The 17,402-nt window shown below is 46.4% G+C and overlaps 1 protein-coding gene across 7 annotated transcripts in view; it reads right to left on the bottom strand.

The window, feature by feature from the left end:
* fam149b1 (family with sequence similarity 149 member B1) overlaps positions 1-17,402 on the bottom strand; it is a 166,323-nt gene that overhangs the window by 130,012 nt on the left and 18,909 nt on the right. For all 7 annotated transcript variants that reach the window (XM_085970128.1, XM_085970124.1, XM_085970129.1 and 4 more), the window contains exons 3-4: positions 17,109-17,244; positions 13,373-13,515 (exon numbers count right to left, since the gene is read on the bottom strand). In XM_085970128.1, the coding sequence (XP_085826254.1) occupies positions 13,373-13,515; positions 17,109-17,244 (279 nt within the window). The remainder of the gene's footprint in view (positions 1-13,372; positions 13,516-17,108; positions 17,245-17,402) is intronic.

Genomic DNA, 17,402 nt, shown 5'->3' with positions numbered 1-17,402 from the left:
AAAGGCCAATATGGAGTCAAAATAGTGAGGTAATCTGGCACTTCATAAATCACTGGTGCAACTGCACTTAGAATACTGTGTACAGTTCTGGTCGCCACAGGAGAGGGAGGATATTGCAGCTATTGAAAGGATACAGAAAAGAGAGCAACCAGAATGATGAAGGGGATGGAGAAGTTGGATTATGAGGATTGTAAAAGGGCATATTCTTACTGGAAAAGAAGTTTGAGAGGTGATCAGATTGCTGTTTTTAGGATTCTAAAGGGATTGGATGTCGACCACGATGAACTGTTTCACCTTGTCCCAAACAGTAAAACCAGAGGACACGGCCTGCGCTTGAAGGGCAGGCGGAATTCAATGCTTATCTGTGGAAACAATATTCAGTGAGCAAGTGGTCAATCTATGGAACAGGCTCCCGAGGGAGATGCTGGAAGCAGTTAGTAGTGATTGACTCAAATGCAAAGTAGATAGATTTATTTCAGAAAACAACATTTTGGGATCCAGTATCTGAATAATTTGAGACATGGCATGTGGTGAGTGTAGCATTGGGAAAAACAGGTGACTTTGGGCTTATGGTTCCCAAAGCTCTGCACCACTGGGAGTTTTCCTCGTGTTATATTTGGGTCTGTTGTAAACTAATTGATAGAGAATGATTAAAAAAAGGACTTGCATTTATATTGCGCCTTCCATGACCACCGGATGTCCCAAAAAGCACTTTACAGCCAATTAAGTACTTTTTGAAGTGTAGTCACTGTTGTAATGTAAGAAACGCGGCAGCCAAATTGCGCACAGCAAGCTCCCACAAACAGCAATGCGATAATGACCAGATAATCGTTTTTTTAGTGATGTTGATTGAGGGATAAACACTGGGGTAATTCCCCTGCTCTTCTTTGAATAGTGCCATGGGATCTTTTACGTGCACCTGAGAGAGCAGATGGGGCCTCGGTTTAACGTCTCATCTGAAGGATGGCACCTCCGACAGTGCAGGGTTGTGGGGGTCTGGAACTCACTGCCTGAAAGGGTGGTAGAGGCAGAAACCCTAAGCACATTAAAAAGTACTTGGATGTGCACTTGGGATGCTGTAACCTGCAGGGCTACGGACCAAGAGCTGGGAAGTGGGATTAGGCTGGATAGCTCTTTGTTGGCCGGCGCGGACACAATGGGCCAAAATGGCCTCCTTCTGTGCTGCAACTTTCCATGATTCTGTGCAGCACTCCCTCGGTACTGCACTGGAGTGTCAGCCTGGATTTTTGTGCTCAAGTCTCTGGAGTGGGACCTGAACCCACAACCTTCTGATTCAGAGGCGAGAGAGTGCTGCCCACTGAGCCACAGCTGACACTATGCTGATTGCTGTGATTAGTCAGCGACTCCATCATCATTCCATCATGCAACAACCAGGATGGTAAAAGAGGAATTAGATGGACCGTGGTCATTTTTTGCCCAGCAATTCCCATGCTCCTATCGACATCATCTTATCCACCTCTCACAATTCGAGATTGAAGGCTTTTTCCAACAACAAAAACAACTTGCATTTATATGGCATCTTTAACGTAGTAAAATGTCCCAAGGCGCTTCACAGGAGGGTTTGCGTACAAAATTTGATACACAGTCACATAAGGAGATATTAGGGCCGATGAAAAGAGGTAGGTTTTAAGGGGCGTATTAAAGGAGGAAAGAGAGGCAAAGAGGCAGAGAGGTTTACAGAAGAAATTCCAGAGCTTAGAGCATCGGAAGCTGAAGGCATGGCTGCCAATGGTGGAGCGATTAAAATCGGGTCTGTGCAAGAGGCCAGAAGTGGAGGAGCGCAGATATCTCAGAGGGTTGTGGGGCTGGTGGAGGTTACAGAGATAGGGAGGGGCGAGGCCATGGAGGGATTTGAAAACAAGGATCAGAATTTTAAAATCAAGGCGTTGCTTAACCGAGAGACAATATAGGTCAACGACGTGTTCTCGCCCAGGCCAACATCCCCAGCATCGAAACTTTGACCACGCTCGATCAGCTCCGATGGATGGGTCACATTGTCTGCATGCCCGATACGAGACTCCCAAAATAAGCGCTCTACTCGGAGCTCCGGCACGGCAAGAGAGCCCCAGGTGGGCAGAGGAAACGCTTCAAGGACACCCTCAAAGCCTCCTTGAAAAAGTGTAACATCCCCACCGACACCTGGGAATGCCTGGCCCAAGACCGCACAAAGTGGAGGAGAAGCATCCGGGAAGGCGCCGAACACCTCGCGTCTCTTCGCCGGGAGCAAGCGAAAGCAGCGCAAGGATCGCACGTCAACCCAAGCACCCCACCCACCTGCCCCTTCAGCCACCGTCTGCCCCACCTGTGACAGAGACTGTAGGTCCCGCATTGGACTCATCAGTCACCTGAGAACTCATTTTTAATGTGGAAGCAAGTCATCCTCGGTTCTGAGGGACTGCCTAAGAAGAGAAGACGTCAGCGAGCACAGGGGCAATGGGGCTTGGTGCGAGTTAGGATATGGGCAGCAGACTTTTAGATGAGCTTAATTTTATTGCGGGCAGAAGATGGGAGGCCGGCCAGGAGTGCGTTGGAATAGTCATGTCCAGAGGGAACAAGGGCATGGAGGAGTTTCAGCATCAGATGAGCTGAAGCAGGGGCGGAGACGGGCGATGTTAGAGGAGGAAGTAGGCGGTCTTAGTGATGGAGAGGATATGTGGTCAGAAGCTTATCTCGGGGTCAAAATACGACACCAAGGTTGCAAACAGTCCAGTTCAGCCTCAGACAGTTGACAGGGAGAGGGATGGATTTGGTGGCCAGGGAACGGAGTTTGTGGTGGCTTCCAAAGACAATGGCTTCAGTCTTCCCAATATTTAGTTGGAAGAAATTTCTGCTTATCCAATACTGAATGTTGGACAAGCAGTGTAACAAATCAGAGGCAGTGGCGGGGTCGAGGGAGGTGGGGTGAGGTAGAGCTGGGTGTGTCAGTGTACATGTGGAACCTGAAGTTGTGTTTTCAGATGATGTCACTGATGGGCAGCATGTCAGAGGCACAGAAGGAGGCCATTCGGCCCATCGAGTCTGTGCCAGCTCTCTGTAGAGCAATCCAGTCAGTCCCATTCCCCCGCTCTATCCCCATAGCCCTGCAAGTTTATTTCCCACAAGTGCCTATCCAGTCGCCCCTTGAAAACATTGAGTGTGTCCGCTTCCACCACTTCCATCGGCAGCGAGTTCCAGGTCCTCATCACTCACTGCATAAAAAGGTTTTTCCTCACATCCCCCCTGTATCTCTTGCCCAAAACGGTGAATCTGTGTCCCCTAGTCCTTGTACCATCAACTAGTGGGAACAGCCTTTCCCCGTCTAGCCTATCCAAACCCGTCATAATCTTGTACACCTCTATCAAATCACCCTTCAACCTCCTTTGCTCTAATGAAAACAAATCCAGCTTCTCCAACCTGTCCTTGTAGCCAAGATACCCCATCCCAGAACCATTCTGGTAAATCTCTTCTGCACCCTCTCGAGGGCCTTCACATCCTTCCTAAAGTGTGGTGACCAGAACTGGACGCAATACTCCAGTTGTGGCCTAACCAGCGCTTTATAAAGGTTCAGCATAACTTCTCTACTTTTGTACTCAATACCTCTATTTATGAAGCCCAAGATCCCATATGCTTTGCTAACCACTCTCTCAATATGTCCTGCCACCTTCAGGGACCTATGCACATTAACTCCCAGGTCCCTCTGTCCCTGCACACTCTTTAAAACTGTGCCATTAAGTGTATATTGCCTCTCCCTGTTCCTTCTGCCAAAATGCATCACCTCACACTTCTCTGTATTAAATTCCATCTGCCACTTGTCTGCCCATTCTGCTAGCCTTTCTATGTCCTGTTGCAGTCGATTGGCATCATCATCACTGTTTGCCACACCCCCAAGTTTGGGGTCATCGGCAAATTTAGAAATTCTACTCTGTATTCCAATATCCAGGTCATTTATATACATCAAAAAAAGCAGTGGCCCCAGCACTGACTCTCCAGTCTGGAAAACAGCCATTTACCACAACTCGCTGTTTTCTGTCCTTAAGCCAATTCCTTATCCAAGCTGCCACTGACCCACTATTCCATGAGCCACAATTTTGTTAACCAGCCTTCTTTGTGGTACTTTGTCAAAAGCCTTCCAAAAATCCATATAGACAACATCCATTGCATTCCCTTCATCAATCCTCTGTTACTTCATCAAAAAATTCAATTAGATTAGTCAAACACGATCTGCCTTTTACAAATCCGTGTTGGCTCCTCTTAATTAGCTTAAACCTTTCCAAGTGTCTGTTAATTTCTTTCTTCATTATTGCTTCTACCTTTTCCACTGCTACCGATATTTTGTCAGCATTCACCTCCTTAGTAAACACCGATACAAAGTACTCTGAGTATTCTAGCCTTGACCTGCGCCTCCAAGCATATAACACCTTCTTTGTCGCTAATAGGCACCACCCCGCCTCTTACTACCCGCTTATAGTTTACATGCCGGTAGAAGATTTTGGGGTTCCCTTTTATGTTAATCGCCATTCTACTCTCATATTCTCTCTTTGCCAATCTTATTTTCATCTTCACTTCCCCTCTCAACTTATTGTATTTGGTCTGGTTCTCCCTTGAAGAATTCACCTGACATGCATCATACACCCTCTTTTTTTGTTTCTTCATCTTCTCTATCTCCCTCATCATCCAAGGAGCCCTTGCTATGGTTCCCTTACCCTTCTCTCTTGTTGGAATGTACCTAGCATGTACTTGGAACATCTCCTCCTTAAAGATCACCCATTGTTCCGTTACAGTTTTTCCTGTCAGTCTTTGGTTCCATTTTACCCTGGCTAGATTCTTTTGCATCCCATTGAAGTTAGCCCTATTCCAGTTTAGAAGTTCCACTCTAGATTGTTCCTTGCTCCTCTCCATTGCTAATCTAAATCTTATGATACGATGATCACTTGTACCCAAGTGTTCTCCCAGACACTTCGTCGACCTGGCCCACCTCATTCCCCAGCACCTGATCCAGCAATGCCTCCTTCCTAGTTGGGCCAAGAACATACTGGTCAAGGAAATTCTCCTGAACATATTTCAGAAATTCCTCCCCCCTCCTTTCTCTTTACCGTAGCATTATCCCAATCGATATTTGGGTAATTAAAGTCCCCCAATATCACCACTCTATAGCTCTTGCATATCTCTGCGATTTCCCTGCAGCTTTGCTCCTCTACCTCCCTCTCACTATTTGGAGGCCTGTAGAATACCCCCAATAGTGTGATCATACCCTTTTTGCTCAACTCTAACCAAATGGATTCTGTCCTTGTCCCCTCAAGAACATCCTCCCTTTCCAACACTACAATGTCTTCCTTAATCAGCACTGCCACCCCAGCTCCCTTTTTTCCTTCCCTATCTTTTCTGAACACCTTGTACCCTTGAATATTAACTGCCCAGTCCTCACCATTTTTAAGCTATGTTTCCATTATTGCCACATCATCATATTGCCACACGGCTAATTGTGCTTGTAGCTCACCAACCTTATTCACTACACTGTGCGTTTACGTACATGCATTCTAAACTCATTTTTGAATTTTTCGTAGTCTTTCTTAGTCTGCTCCTATCTAATATGGTACTACTTCCGCCTCTAGTACTATCCAAACACACTTTTTTATGCACCTTATTCCTCTTTTCTATTCCTATATGCTGGTGCCCACCCCCCTGCCAAGCTATTTTAAACCCTCCCCAACACTACTAGCAGACCTCCCTGCGAGAATATTGGTCCCGGCTCTGTTGAGGTGTAACCCGTCCGGCTTGTACAGGTCCCACCTTCCCCAGAAACGGTCCCAATGTCTCAGGAATCTAAAGCCCTCCCTCCTGCACCATCTCTCCAGCCACGCATTAATCTGTTCTATCCTCCTATTCCTGTACTCACTAGTACGTGGCACTGGGAGTAATCCGGAGATTACTACCTTTGAGGTCCTGCTTTTTAATCTCTCTCCTAGCTCCCTAAACTCTGCCTGCAGGACCTCATCCCTCTTTTTGCCTATGTCATTGGTACCGATATGGACAACGACCCATGGCTGTTCACCCTCCCCCTCAGGGTGTCCTGCAGCCACTCAGTGACATCCTTGACCATGGCACCAGGGAGGCAACATACCATCCTGGAGTCACGTCTGCTCCCCTAACTATCGAATCACCTACCACTATTGCTCTTCCATTCCTTTTCCTCCCCCTCCCTGTGCAGCTGAGCCACGCTTGGTGTCATGGACTTGTATCTGGCTGCACTCCCCAGAGGAACCATCACCCCCACCAGTACTCAGAACAGAATACTGGTTGAAGAGTGAGATGCACTCCGGAGACTGATGCACTACCTGCCTGGTCCTCTTCTGTCTGGCGGTCACCCATTCCCTCTCTGCCTGCATACTCTTAAGCTGCGGGGTGACCACCTCTAGAAATGTGCTATCCATGTAACTCTCAGCCTCAAAAACACGGATCGCGAGCTGCCGTAGCTGGTGACACTTCCTGCACGTGGTCGCCTAGACTACGCAAAGCGTCCAGGACTTCCTACATGGCACAGGATACGCACCCCACAGGACTGAGCTGCCCTGCCATGCCGCTATTTAATAGACTAAGAACTAATTTAGCAGGAATAAACTTAAAACTTAAAAACAAACACTCACCAGCTACTCACTAATCAGCTCCTTCCCTTGAGCCGACGTCACTTTTTCTACTCTGACTTCACTCTTTCGGATTCTGCCTCTGTTGAGTTGCTGCCTCTCTTGCTCTGCTCCCGCGCTGGTCTTGTCCCGGTCTGCTGCCTCCTATTCCTCTCACGCTGTTTATACCGCCGCTGCTCTCGCTCCTCCTCTCACGCTCTTTACAGCACCACTGCACCTGCTCCTCTCGCGCTCTTTACAGCACCACTGCTCCCGCTCACCGCTGCTCTCGCTCCTCCTCTCACGCTCTTTACAGCACCACTGCTCCCGCTCCTCTCGCGCTCTTTACAGCACCGCTGCACCCGCTCCTCTCGCACTCTTTATAGCGCTGCTGTTCCCAATCCTCTTGCTTGCCTTTCACTGGCCTCCCGCTCTTTATAGCGCCGCTGCTGTCTCTCCTCTCGTAGATGGGAAATAGGAGGGGGCCAAGGATAGATCCTTAGGGGACATCATAGTTAATGGTGCGGGAAGAGACGCCATTGCTGATAATTGTCCAGTCGTAGCCAGAGAATTAAGAATGGAACCAGGCAAGGGCAGTCCCATCCAGCTGGACTACGGAGGAGAGGCGTTGGAGAAGGATGGCCTGGTCAACCATGTCAAAGGCTGCAGACAGGTTGAGAAGGACGAGGAGGGATAGCTTACCGCAGTCATATAGGATGCCATTTGTGTCTTTGAGAAGAGCCATTTTGGTACTGTGGCAGGGGCGAAAACCTGATTGGAGTGATTCAAACATGGAGTTCTGTGGTAAACCACTGTTATCGTTTTCATTGTTGTTCACTGTTGTTCACTACTGTTATCGTTATTACACATTGTTACCTCTTGCTACTCACTGTGTACCAATGCATGCCTCAGCTGGCTCCACCCATGGCTCCGCCTACATGACCTGGTATAAAGGTGGCTGCTCGGCAACCCACTTCCTTCCTGGAACCAGTCAGCCACGAGAGGCATGCTCTGTTCTTTAGTTAATAAAAACCTTTTCATTACCCTCCTAATTCATCGCTTTTTATGGATTAATTGATAAGCGTATCAAGTTCCAGGAAAGATGGGCACGGATTTGGGAGGTGACAGCATGTTCAAGGACTTTGGAGAGGAAAGGGAGGTTGGAGATGGGGTGATAGCTTGCAAGGACAGAGGGGTCATGGGTGGGTTTTTTGAGTAGAGAGGTGATGATGGCATATTTGAAGGGGACAGGGAGAGTACCTGAGGAGAGAGAACCATTAACAATATCAGCTAACATGGGAGCCAAGAAGGGAAGTTAGGTAGCTTGCAGTTCGGTGGGAATAGGGTCGGGGAGCAGGAGGTGAGTCTCATGGACAAGATGAGCTCAGAGAGAGCACGAGGGGAGATAGGAGAGAAACTAAAGAAAGATGCGAGTTCAGGGCTAGAGCAGGGGAGCCCCTTAGAGAAAATTTGGCCCGGTGGGCATGGGGAAGGGAGGTAAGCAGTAGAGGCAGATGAAATTATGGTTTTAATCTAAGTCCACAAGCTCCTCGCACTTGTTGTTGGGAGGCGAAGAGTCAGAGGAGACAGGGGAGAGGGGTTTAAAGATGGATTGCAGTAGAGAAAAGAAGCCGGAGGTTATCTTTGCATTCCAGGATGATCCTGGAATAGTTTTGGCAGGAGAGCAGGACCCGATAGTGTTTTATGTGGTCCAGCCAGATCTGGCGGCGAATGGCTAAACCAGCTGTCCGCCATATACGTTCAAGTCTGCGACCCTTGAACTTAAGGGAGCGGAAATTAGGTGATTGATTTATGAAGCATCTCTGTTCAGTCCGCAGATGTGACCCTGAGCTTCCGGTCGCTTGTCATTTTAATTCTTCGACCCACTCCCACCTCGGCCTCCTACACTGTTCCAATGAAGCTCAACCGAAGCTTTCGATTCGGCACTTTACAGCCTTCCGGACTCAACATCGAGTTCAACAATTTCAGACCAGAATCACTGCTCCCATTTTATTCCAGACAGCAGCGGTTGGCAATAATTCTGCTGTTGCCATTTACACCTTCTCTAGACCCATCTTTTGTTTCTTTACTTGTCCCATTACCATCCTCTTTCGCCTCGCACCATCATCCCTTTTCTCATTTAATCTCGCCTGCCTTCCACCCTATCACAGATCTTCCCTTTTGTTCTTTGGGATGTCCGGTTGTTGGGAAAGGCACTATATAAATGCAAGTCTTTCTTTTCTTTTTGTTCCATGTGTGTAGGGCCATGAGAAGTATTCTAGCCATTTACATTCTAAAAACGTGCTCGAACTATCATCTTTCTTGGATCTTCTGTATAAGCATCGTTTCTTGTCCAAGCCACGTTCTTATATCATTTTTGATTATGTCGTCTTTTGGGTGAGACGTTAAACTGAGGCCCCAGCTGCCCTCTCAGTTGAACGTAAAAGATCCCAAGGCTCTATTCATCTCTGCTGTTAGCATCTTTTATTCGGCAACTTTTCTCATCTTCCAGCACGCAGATCCATAGAAGATGGAGATACCCGTCATTTCATAAACTCTTACCTTTGTTTTTAACCAAAATATCTTCAGCCTTCCACAAGCAGCAGAAGCAAGTCCAATCCTTCTTTTGATGTCTTCTTCACAGCTCCCACTCTGACACTGACCCACCAAGGGATACTAACTTTTCCACAGCTCCCACTCTGACACTGACCCACCAAGGGATACAAACTTTTCCACAGCTCCCACTGACACTGACCCACCAAGGGATACAAACTTTTCCACAGCTCCCACTGACACTGACCCACCAAGGGATATTAACTTTTCCACAGCTCCCACTGACACTGACCCACCAAGGGATACAAACTTTTCCACAGCTCCCACTCTGACACTGACCCACCAAGGGATACTAACTTTTCCACAGCTCCCACTCTGACACTGACCCACCAAGGGATACTAACTTTTCCACAGCTCCCACTCTGACACTGACCCACCAAGGGATACTAACTTTTCCACAGCTCCCACTCTGACACTGACCCACCAAGGGATACTAACTTTTCCACAGCTCCCACTCTGACACTGACCCACCAAGGGATACTAACTTTTCCACAGCTCCCACTCTGACACTGACCCACCAAGGGATACTAACTTTTCCACTTGCTCAACTGCATCCCCTCTAACTGTAATATGGACATCTTCCTGAAGGAATATTTTTCTTTAGATTCTTCTAGCAGTTTCTACTCAGTTTTACAATTACTTGACGAAAAGCTAGAGCACAAATTTCAAAAACTTTATTTCGGTAAAGTTTAGTTGGAGTTTGTTTTTGTTTATGTTTCTTCAAAAACTAAGCGGCAATGTTTTTTTTCCTTATGAAAGAGAGGCTGGCTGTGAGTGTGCAAGAGAGAAAACAGAATCCCGATTACTAACCTGTTACAGCTTCTGTTTTATGTTCTATAGATGTCAGAAAGAAAGAAAGAAAAGAACAGACTTGCATTTATATAGCACCTTTCACGACCACCAGATGTCTCAAAGCGCTTTACAGGCAATGAAGTGCTTTTTGAAGTGGAGTAACTGTTGTAGTGTGGGAAATGCGGCAGCCAATTTCCGCACATCCGCCCCGACGTGATTCATTTCGATCAACGGACAATCACTGGCTGGAGCTGCACAATTTCACAACAAGTGCTCTCAGCTTGTGCAGAAACTTTACTGTTAAAAGGAGTGCAGCAGAAATGTAAAGAGAGGAACTTCTGAGCAGAGATTTGCAGTTGGTAAGGAGGCCATTCAGCTCATTATATCTGGGACAACTACTCGCTTGAGCAATCCAAGACTAATCACACTGTCCCGCTCTCTCCCCACAGCTCTATATCCCCCTCTTTCAAATATTTATCCAATTTTCTCTTAAAAGATCCAATAGTCTCTGCTTAGCCTCATCCTGTGGCAAAGCAACTGTCTGTGCAAAGATCATTTCTCCTAACGTCTCTCCTCCCTCTCAGTGATCATTTTAAATTGATGACCCCCTCATCACCAACTCCCTAATCAGATGAAATAGTCCAGATAACCTTCCATAGAATCATGGAACTTACATTTATATAGCGCCCTTAGCATAATAAAACATCCCAAGGCGCAGGAGGCCGCCATTCGGCCCATCGTGCCTGTGCGACTCTTTGAAAGAGCTCTCCAATTAGACCCACTCCCCTGCTCTTTCTCCATGGCCCTGCAAACTTTCCCCCTTCAAGTATTTCTCCAATTCCCTTTTTAAAGTTAATATTGAATCTGCTTCCACCGCCCTTTCAGGCAGCGCATTCCAGATCACAACAACTCGCTGCGTAAATTTTTTTTCCTCATGTCGCCTCTGGTTCTTTGGACAATGACCTTAAATCAGTGTCCTCCGGTTACCGACCCCTTTGCCACTGGAAACAGTATCTCCTTATTTACTTTATCAAAACTACTACTACAAATTGAACCATGATTGCTTAGCAAGGGGACATGTGGTAGAAGATAAGCTGAGAACCCTTGGAGCCAGTCCAGGGACTATTCGTTGCTGTGATGGGTGATCATAGGGCTCGATGTTGTGATGGGTGATCATAGGGCTCGATGTATGGATGGGTGATCATAGGGCTCGATGTATGGAGGGGTGATCATAGGGCTCGATGTATGGAGGGGTGATCATAGGGCTCGATGTATGGAGGCGTGATCATAGGGCTCGATGTATGGAGGGGTGATCATAGGGCTCGATGTATGGAGGGGTGATCATAGGGCTCAATGTATGGAGGGGTGATCATAGGGCTCGATGTATGGAGGGGTGATCATAGGGCTCGATGTATGGAGGGGTGATCATAGGGCTCGATGTATGGATGGGTGATCATAGGGCTCAATGTATGGAGGGGTGATCATAGGGCTCGATGTATGGATGGATGATCGTAGGGCTCGATGTATGGAGGGGTGATCATAGGGCTCGATGTATGGAGGGGTGATCATAGGGCTCGATGTATGGATGGGTGATCATAGGGCTCAATGTATGGAGGGGTGATCATAGGGCTCGATGTATGGATGGATGATCGTAGGGCTCGATGTATGGATGGGTGATCGTAGGGCTCGATGTATGGATGGGTGATCATAGGGCTCGATGTATGGATGGGTGATCATAGGGCTCAATGTATGGATGGGTGATCATAGGGCTCGATGTATGGATGGGTGATCATAGGGCTCGATGTATGGAGGGGTGATCATAGGGCTCGATGTATGGAGGGGTGATCATAGGGCTCGATGTATGGAGGGGTGATCATAGGGCTCGATGTATGGAGGGGTGATCATAGGGCTCGATGTATGGATGGGTCAGATGGGCTGAAGGGCTTCCCTCATCTGTGCCTTTTGATCATTTTGGTTAAACAGTCAATGCTATGATATCATTGAGGGCACCAGCTGTAAGGAGCTGATGAGCTCCGATGCATGGCTGAATTAACATCAGCAACAATACAGTCATAATGCCAGCATGACTCACCATTCGGTCTGCTCAGTGGGTATTTTCTTTTTCATCCCCTGTCTAACGTCAGGCTTGTAAACAGGGCTATGAAATTGTGTGTCTGCCCTACCTTGCCCTGCAGTAGTTCCCAGCCTTAAAATATGCTTCCGTGAGTAGCTGAGCTATACGGACTGAGAAGGTCCTAGGTTTGAGCGGAGATTCACGGAGTTAACCAATCCCAGCTGAGGTGGTAGTAGGTGAACATGTAGGCACAGAACTAGGTGGCATTGCATGGGCAATGTAACCCTCTGCATCAAATCCTGGATGTGCCAGCCACGGCTCAGTGGGTAGCAGTCTCGGCTCTGAGTCACAAGGTTGTTGGTTCAAGTCCCACTCTACAGGCTTGAAGACACAAAAATCTAGGCTGACACTCCAATGCAGAACTGAGGGACTGCTGCACTGTCGGAGGTGCCGTCTTTCAGATGAGATGTTCAACCAAGGCCCTGTCTTCCCTCTCAAAAGATCCCATGGCATTATTTCGAAGAAGAGCAGGGGAGTTCTCCCCGGTGTCCTGGCCTATATTTATCCCTCGATCAACATCACAAAAACAGATTATCTGGTCATTATCACATTGCTGTTTGTGGGAGCTTGCTGCGTGCAAATTGACTGCCGCGTTTCCTACATTACAACAATGACTACACTTCAAAAGTACTTTGGGACATCCTGAAGTCATGAAAGGCGCTATAGAAATGCAAGACATGTGCCTCCTCCCAAGGTTCCCAGATCCCAACGCTGATAAGTCAGTGTCCCTGGTGATACTACTTGGCATAAAATCTCCAACTCACCATGAGCAATGCCACAGGACATCTACACATTTAGCATATTTCTCTCTAAAGTCACATTATTATTGAGATTTGATGTTTCACTTCAGCTGACTAATTCTTCATCTATGCACTCTTATTTTTCCTGTGTATTGAGGGAGAAAGGAGTAGAAGGATATGCTGAGGTTTAGATGAAGAGGGGTGGGAGGAGGCTCGTGTGAAGCAAAAACACCAGCTTAGACCAGTTGTTCCAAGTGGCCAGTTTCGGTGCTCTACATTCTATGTAATTCATGAAACTATAACCCAAGAAAAAGCAATGCCTTCAGGAGACAAGATGAAACAAAATGGGGGGTGGGGTGGTGGTGGGATGGGGGTAGAAATTATCATTGTTATCTGTAACTTGTCCATTACGAAAGGACAGAAAAGCCTTGTCAGGGACATTAAGAGTCACAAGCACTTTGTTCTTTCCTTACCGAAAATGTGGGAAGCTGCATTTCCATTCCTGACACTCCTTCTCCAGCCTCTGTACACGGGAACATTTCTTCTCTTCAAACAGAAGCTCATCAATCTCATTGAACATTTGTTGAACCTGCTGTGAGGTTGCTTTCTCGAACTCCTAGGGCATGCAATACACAGGAAAGAGAGTATATTTGACACTTTCACCACAGAGAATTAAACAAGATTTTATAAAGACTGAGGTCCTCCACTAACCAGTGGGTAAAAACACGGAGCATTGCAGCACCACGCAAGACCTTCCTGTCTGTATGAAACAGTGCTGCACCGCTCAGAGAATTTACTCACTCAGCTTGCAGTTCAGATACTTGGACAAGCACTACTTGGTGTGGGAGAAATGGGTTTTGCTTCCTGGGACACTGGCACCGGTACTGGGGCAGGAGGGAGCTGTTCCGTTGGGACGGGCTTCACTTGGCCGGTGCTGGGACTAGAGTCCTGGCGGATCATATAACTAGGGCTGTAGAGAGGGCTTTAAACTAACTAGTGGGGGGGAGGTTCCTAGAGAGCAAATAATAAAAATGACAACAGAGAAGGTCATAGACTTAGGTAGCAGTGGGGAAATTAAAAACCAGAGCGTGTCAGGAAGGGGCAGAAGGTATGGAGTAAAAGGTAAAGTAATAAAAAGGGCAAAAGCAGGAACTAAGTGTCACAAAACATCTTTGAAAGTTCTCTATCTGAATGCACGTAGCATTCGTAACAAAATAGACGAGTTAATGGCACAAATAACTACATATGGGTATGATCTTGTGGCCATTACAGAAACATGGCTACAGGGTGACAATGCCTGGGAATTAAACATACCAGGTTATTTAACGATCAGGAAGGCAGGGGAGGTGGGGTGGCTATGTTAATAAAGGAAGGAATCACTGTAATACAGAGAAATGATATTGGGTCAAAAGATCAGGATAATGAAACAGTTTGGGTGGAGGTAAGGGATAATAAGGGGAAAAAAACACTAGTGGGCGTAGTCTATAGACCTCCGAACAGTGGCAACTCTGTTGGACGGAGTATCAATCAGGAAATAGTTGAGGCTTGTAATAAGGGAACATCTATAATTATGGGGGATTTTAACTATCATATTCATTGGACAAATCAAATTGGGCAGGACTGCCTTGAGGATGAGTTCATTGAGTGTATTAGGGATGAGTTTCTTGAGCAGTATGTAATTGAACCGACCAGGGGGCAAGCAACCTTAGATCTGGTCCTGTGTAACGAGACAGGATTAATTAAAAATGTCCTGGTAAAGGATCCCTTTGGAATGAGTGACCATAACATGGTTGAATTCCATATTTAATTAGAGGGCGAGAAGGCTGGATCTCAAACAAGCGTGCTAAGCTTGAATAAAGGAGACTATGAAGGTATGAGAGCGGAATTGAGTAGAGTGGATTGGGAAAATAGATTAAAGGGTAAGACGATACATGATCAGTGGTGTACATTTAAGGAGTTATTTTACAACTTCCAAAAAATATATATTCCACTGAGAAGAAAAGGGTGTAAAAGAAAAGACAGCCATCCGTGGCTAAGTAAAGAAATTAAGGATAGTATTCGACTAAAAACAAGGGCATATAAGGTAGCCAAATCTAGTGGGAGGATAGAGGATTGGGAAAACTTTAAAAGACAACAAAAAATAACAAAAAGATTGATTAAGAAAGGGAAGATAGGTTATGAAAGTAAATTAGCAAAAAATATAAAAACAGATAGTAAGAGTTTTTATAGTTATATAAAAAGAAAAAAGGGTGGCTAAAGTAAATGTTGGTCCCTTAGAGGATGAGACCGGGAAATTAACGGTGGGAAATATGGAGATGGCAAAAACACTGAATGAATATTTTGTATCAGTCTTTACAGTAGAAGACACTAAGAATATCCCAACACTGGACAAACAGGGGGCTAATGGGGGGGAGGAGCTAAACACGATCAAAATCACTAAGGAAGTGGTACTCGGTAAAATAATGGGACTCAAGGCGGATAAATCACCTGGACCTGATGGCTTACATCCTAGGGTTTTGAGGGAAGTGGGGGTAGGGATTGTGGATGCATTAGTAATAATTTTCCAAAACTCCCTGGACTCGGCAAAGGTCCCGGCAGACTGGAAAACTGCTAATGTAACACCCTTATTTAAAAAGGGCAGTAGACAGAAGGCTGGAAACTATAGACCGGTTAGCCTAACATCTGTGGTAGGTAAAATTTTGGAGTCCATTATTAAGGAGACAGTAACAGGACATTTGGATAATAATAATTTAATAGGACAAAGTCAGCATGGTTTTATGAAGGGGAAGTCATGTTTGATAAATTTGCTGGAGTTCTTTGAGGAAGTAACATATAGGGTGGATAAAGGGGAACCAGTGGACGTAGTGTATTTAGACTTCCAAAAAGCATTTGACAAGGTGCCACACAAAAGATTATTGCTTAAGATAAAAAATCACGGGATTGGGGGTAATATTCTGGCATGGATAGAGGATTGGCTATCTAACAGAAGGCAGAGAGTTGGGATAAATGGTTCATTCTCAGACTGGCAATCAGTAACTAGTGGTGTTCCGCAGGGGTCAGTGCTGGGTCCCCAACTCTTTACAATCTATATTAACGATTTGGAGGAGGGGACCGAGTGTAACATATCAAAGTTTACAGATGATACTAAGATGGGAGGGAAAGTAGTGAGTGAGGAGGACATCATAAAAAACCTGCAAGGGGACATAGACAGGCGAAGTAAGTGGGCAGAGATTTGGCAGATGGAATACAATACTGGAAAGTGTGAGGTTATGCACTTTGGCAGGAAAAATCGTAGAGCAAGTTATTATCTTAATGGCAAGAAACTGGAAAGTACTGAAGTACAAAGGGATCTGGGGGTCCTGGTGCACGAAACTCAAAAGGTTAGTATGCAGGTGCAGCAAGTGATTAAGAAGGCCAATGGAATGTTGGCTTTCATTGCTAGGGGGATAGAATATAAAAATAGGGAGGTATTGCTTCAGTTGTACAAGGTATTGGTGAGACCGCACCTGGAATACTGCGTACAGTTTTGGTGTCCGTACTTAAGATAGGACATACTTGCTCTCGAGTCAGTACAAAGAAGGTTCACTCGGTTAATCCCGGGGATGAGGGGATGGACATATGAGGAGAGGTTGAGTAGATTGGGACTCTACTCATTGGAGTTCAGAAGAATGAGAGGCGATCTTATTGAAACATATAAGATTGTGAAGGGGTTGGATCGGGTGGATGCGGGGAGGATGCTCCCGATGATGGGTGAAACTAGAACTAGGGGGCATAGTCTTAGAATAAGGGGCTGCTCTTTCAAAACTGAGATGAGGAGGAACTACTTCACTCGGAGGGTGGTAGGTCCATGGAATATGCTGCCCCAAAAAGCTGTAGAAACTACATCATTACATAAATTTAAAACAGAAATAGACAGTTTCCTAGAAGTAAAAGGGAATTAAGGGTTACGGGGAGCGGGCAGGAATTTGGACATGAGTCTAGGTTCGGATCGGTCATGGCCCTGTGGGTAGCGGAGCGGGCCCAGGGGCCGTGTAGCTGGATCCTGCTCCTATTTCGTGTGTCTAATTCTGTTAGATTCAGGAGATGGTTCTGTGATAGTGGATTGGCGGTTAGGATCAGATCAGCCATGATCTTATTGAATGGCGGAGCAGGCTCGAGGGGCCGATTGGCCTACTCCTGCTCCTGTTTCTTATGTTCTTATGTACTCACATTGTCACCCCAGGAGAAGGTAGAGCTGCAAGCAGTGGAGAGTCTGGTTCCTGTGTAGCTGTTGATGGCAGACCAAGGGCGCCCAAAATCAGCCAGCAAAGGCTGGCTGCTGGTGTCTTCAGAAATCTCGGACTCACTGCAACATCATCAGTTAGGTATCAATGCAAACCTGTATCCTGGGAAAGATGCTGCATGCACAGAAGCAGAACATCCATTGGTCTGAGGACCAGGACCTGAATTTCTCTCGTCCTGACCATCAGAAAGCAACAATGATATATTGAACATATTAAACTG

This window comes from Somniosus microcephalus, chromosome 29 (assembly GCF_052327205.1).
Source record: "Somniosus microcephalus isolate GS21.2 chromosome 29, FLI_Smic_1.0, whole genome shotgun sequence".
Classification (NCBI taxonomy): Eukaryota; Metazoa; Chordata; class Chondrichthyes; order Squaliformes; family Somniosidae; genus Somniosus; species Somniosus microcephalus.
The sequence above is the reverse complement of the archived record's forward strand: the minus strand, read 5'-3'. Positions and strand labels throughout refer to the sequence as shown.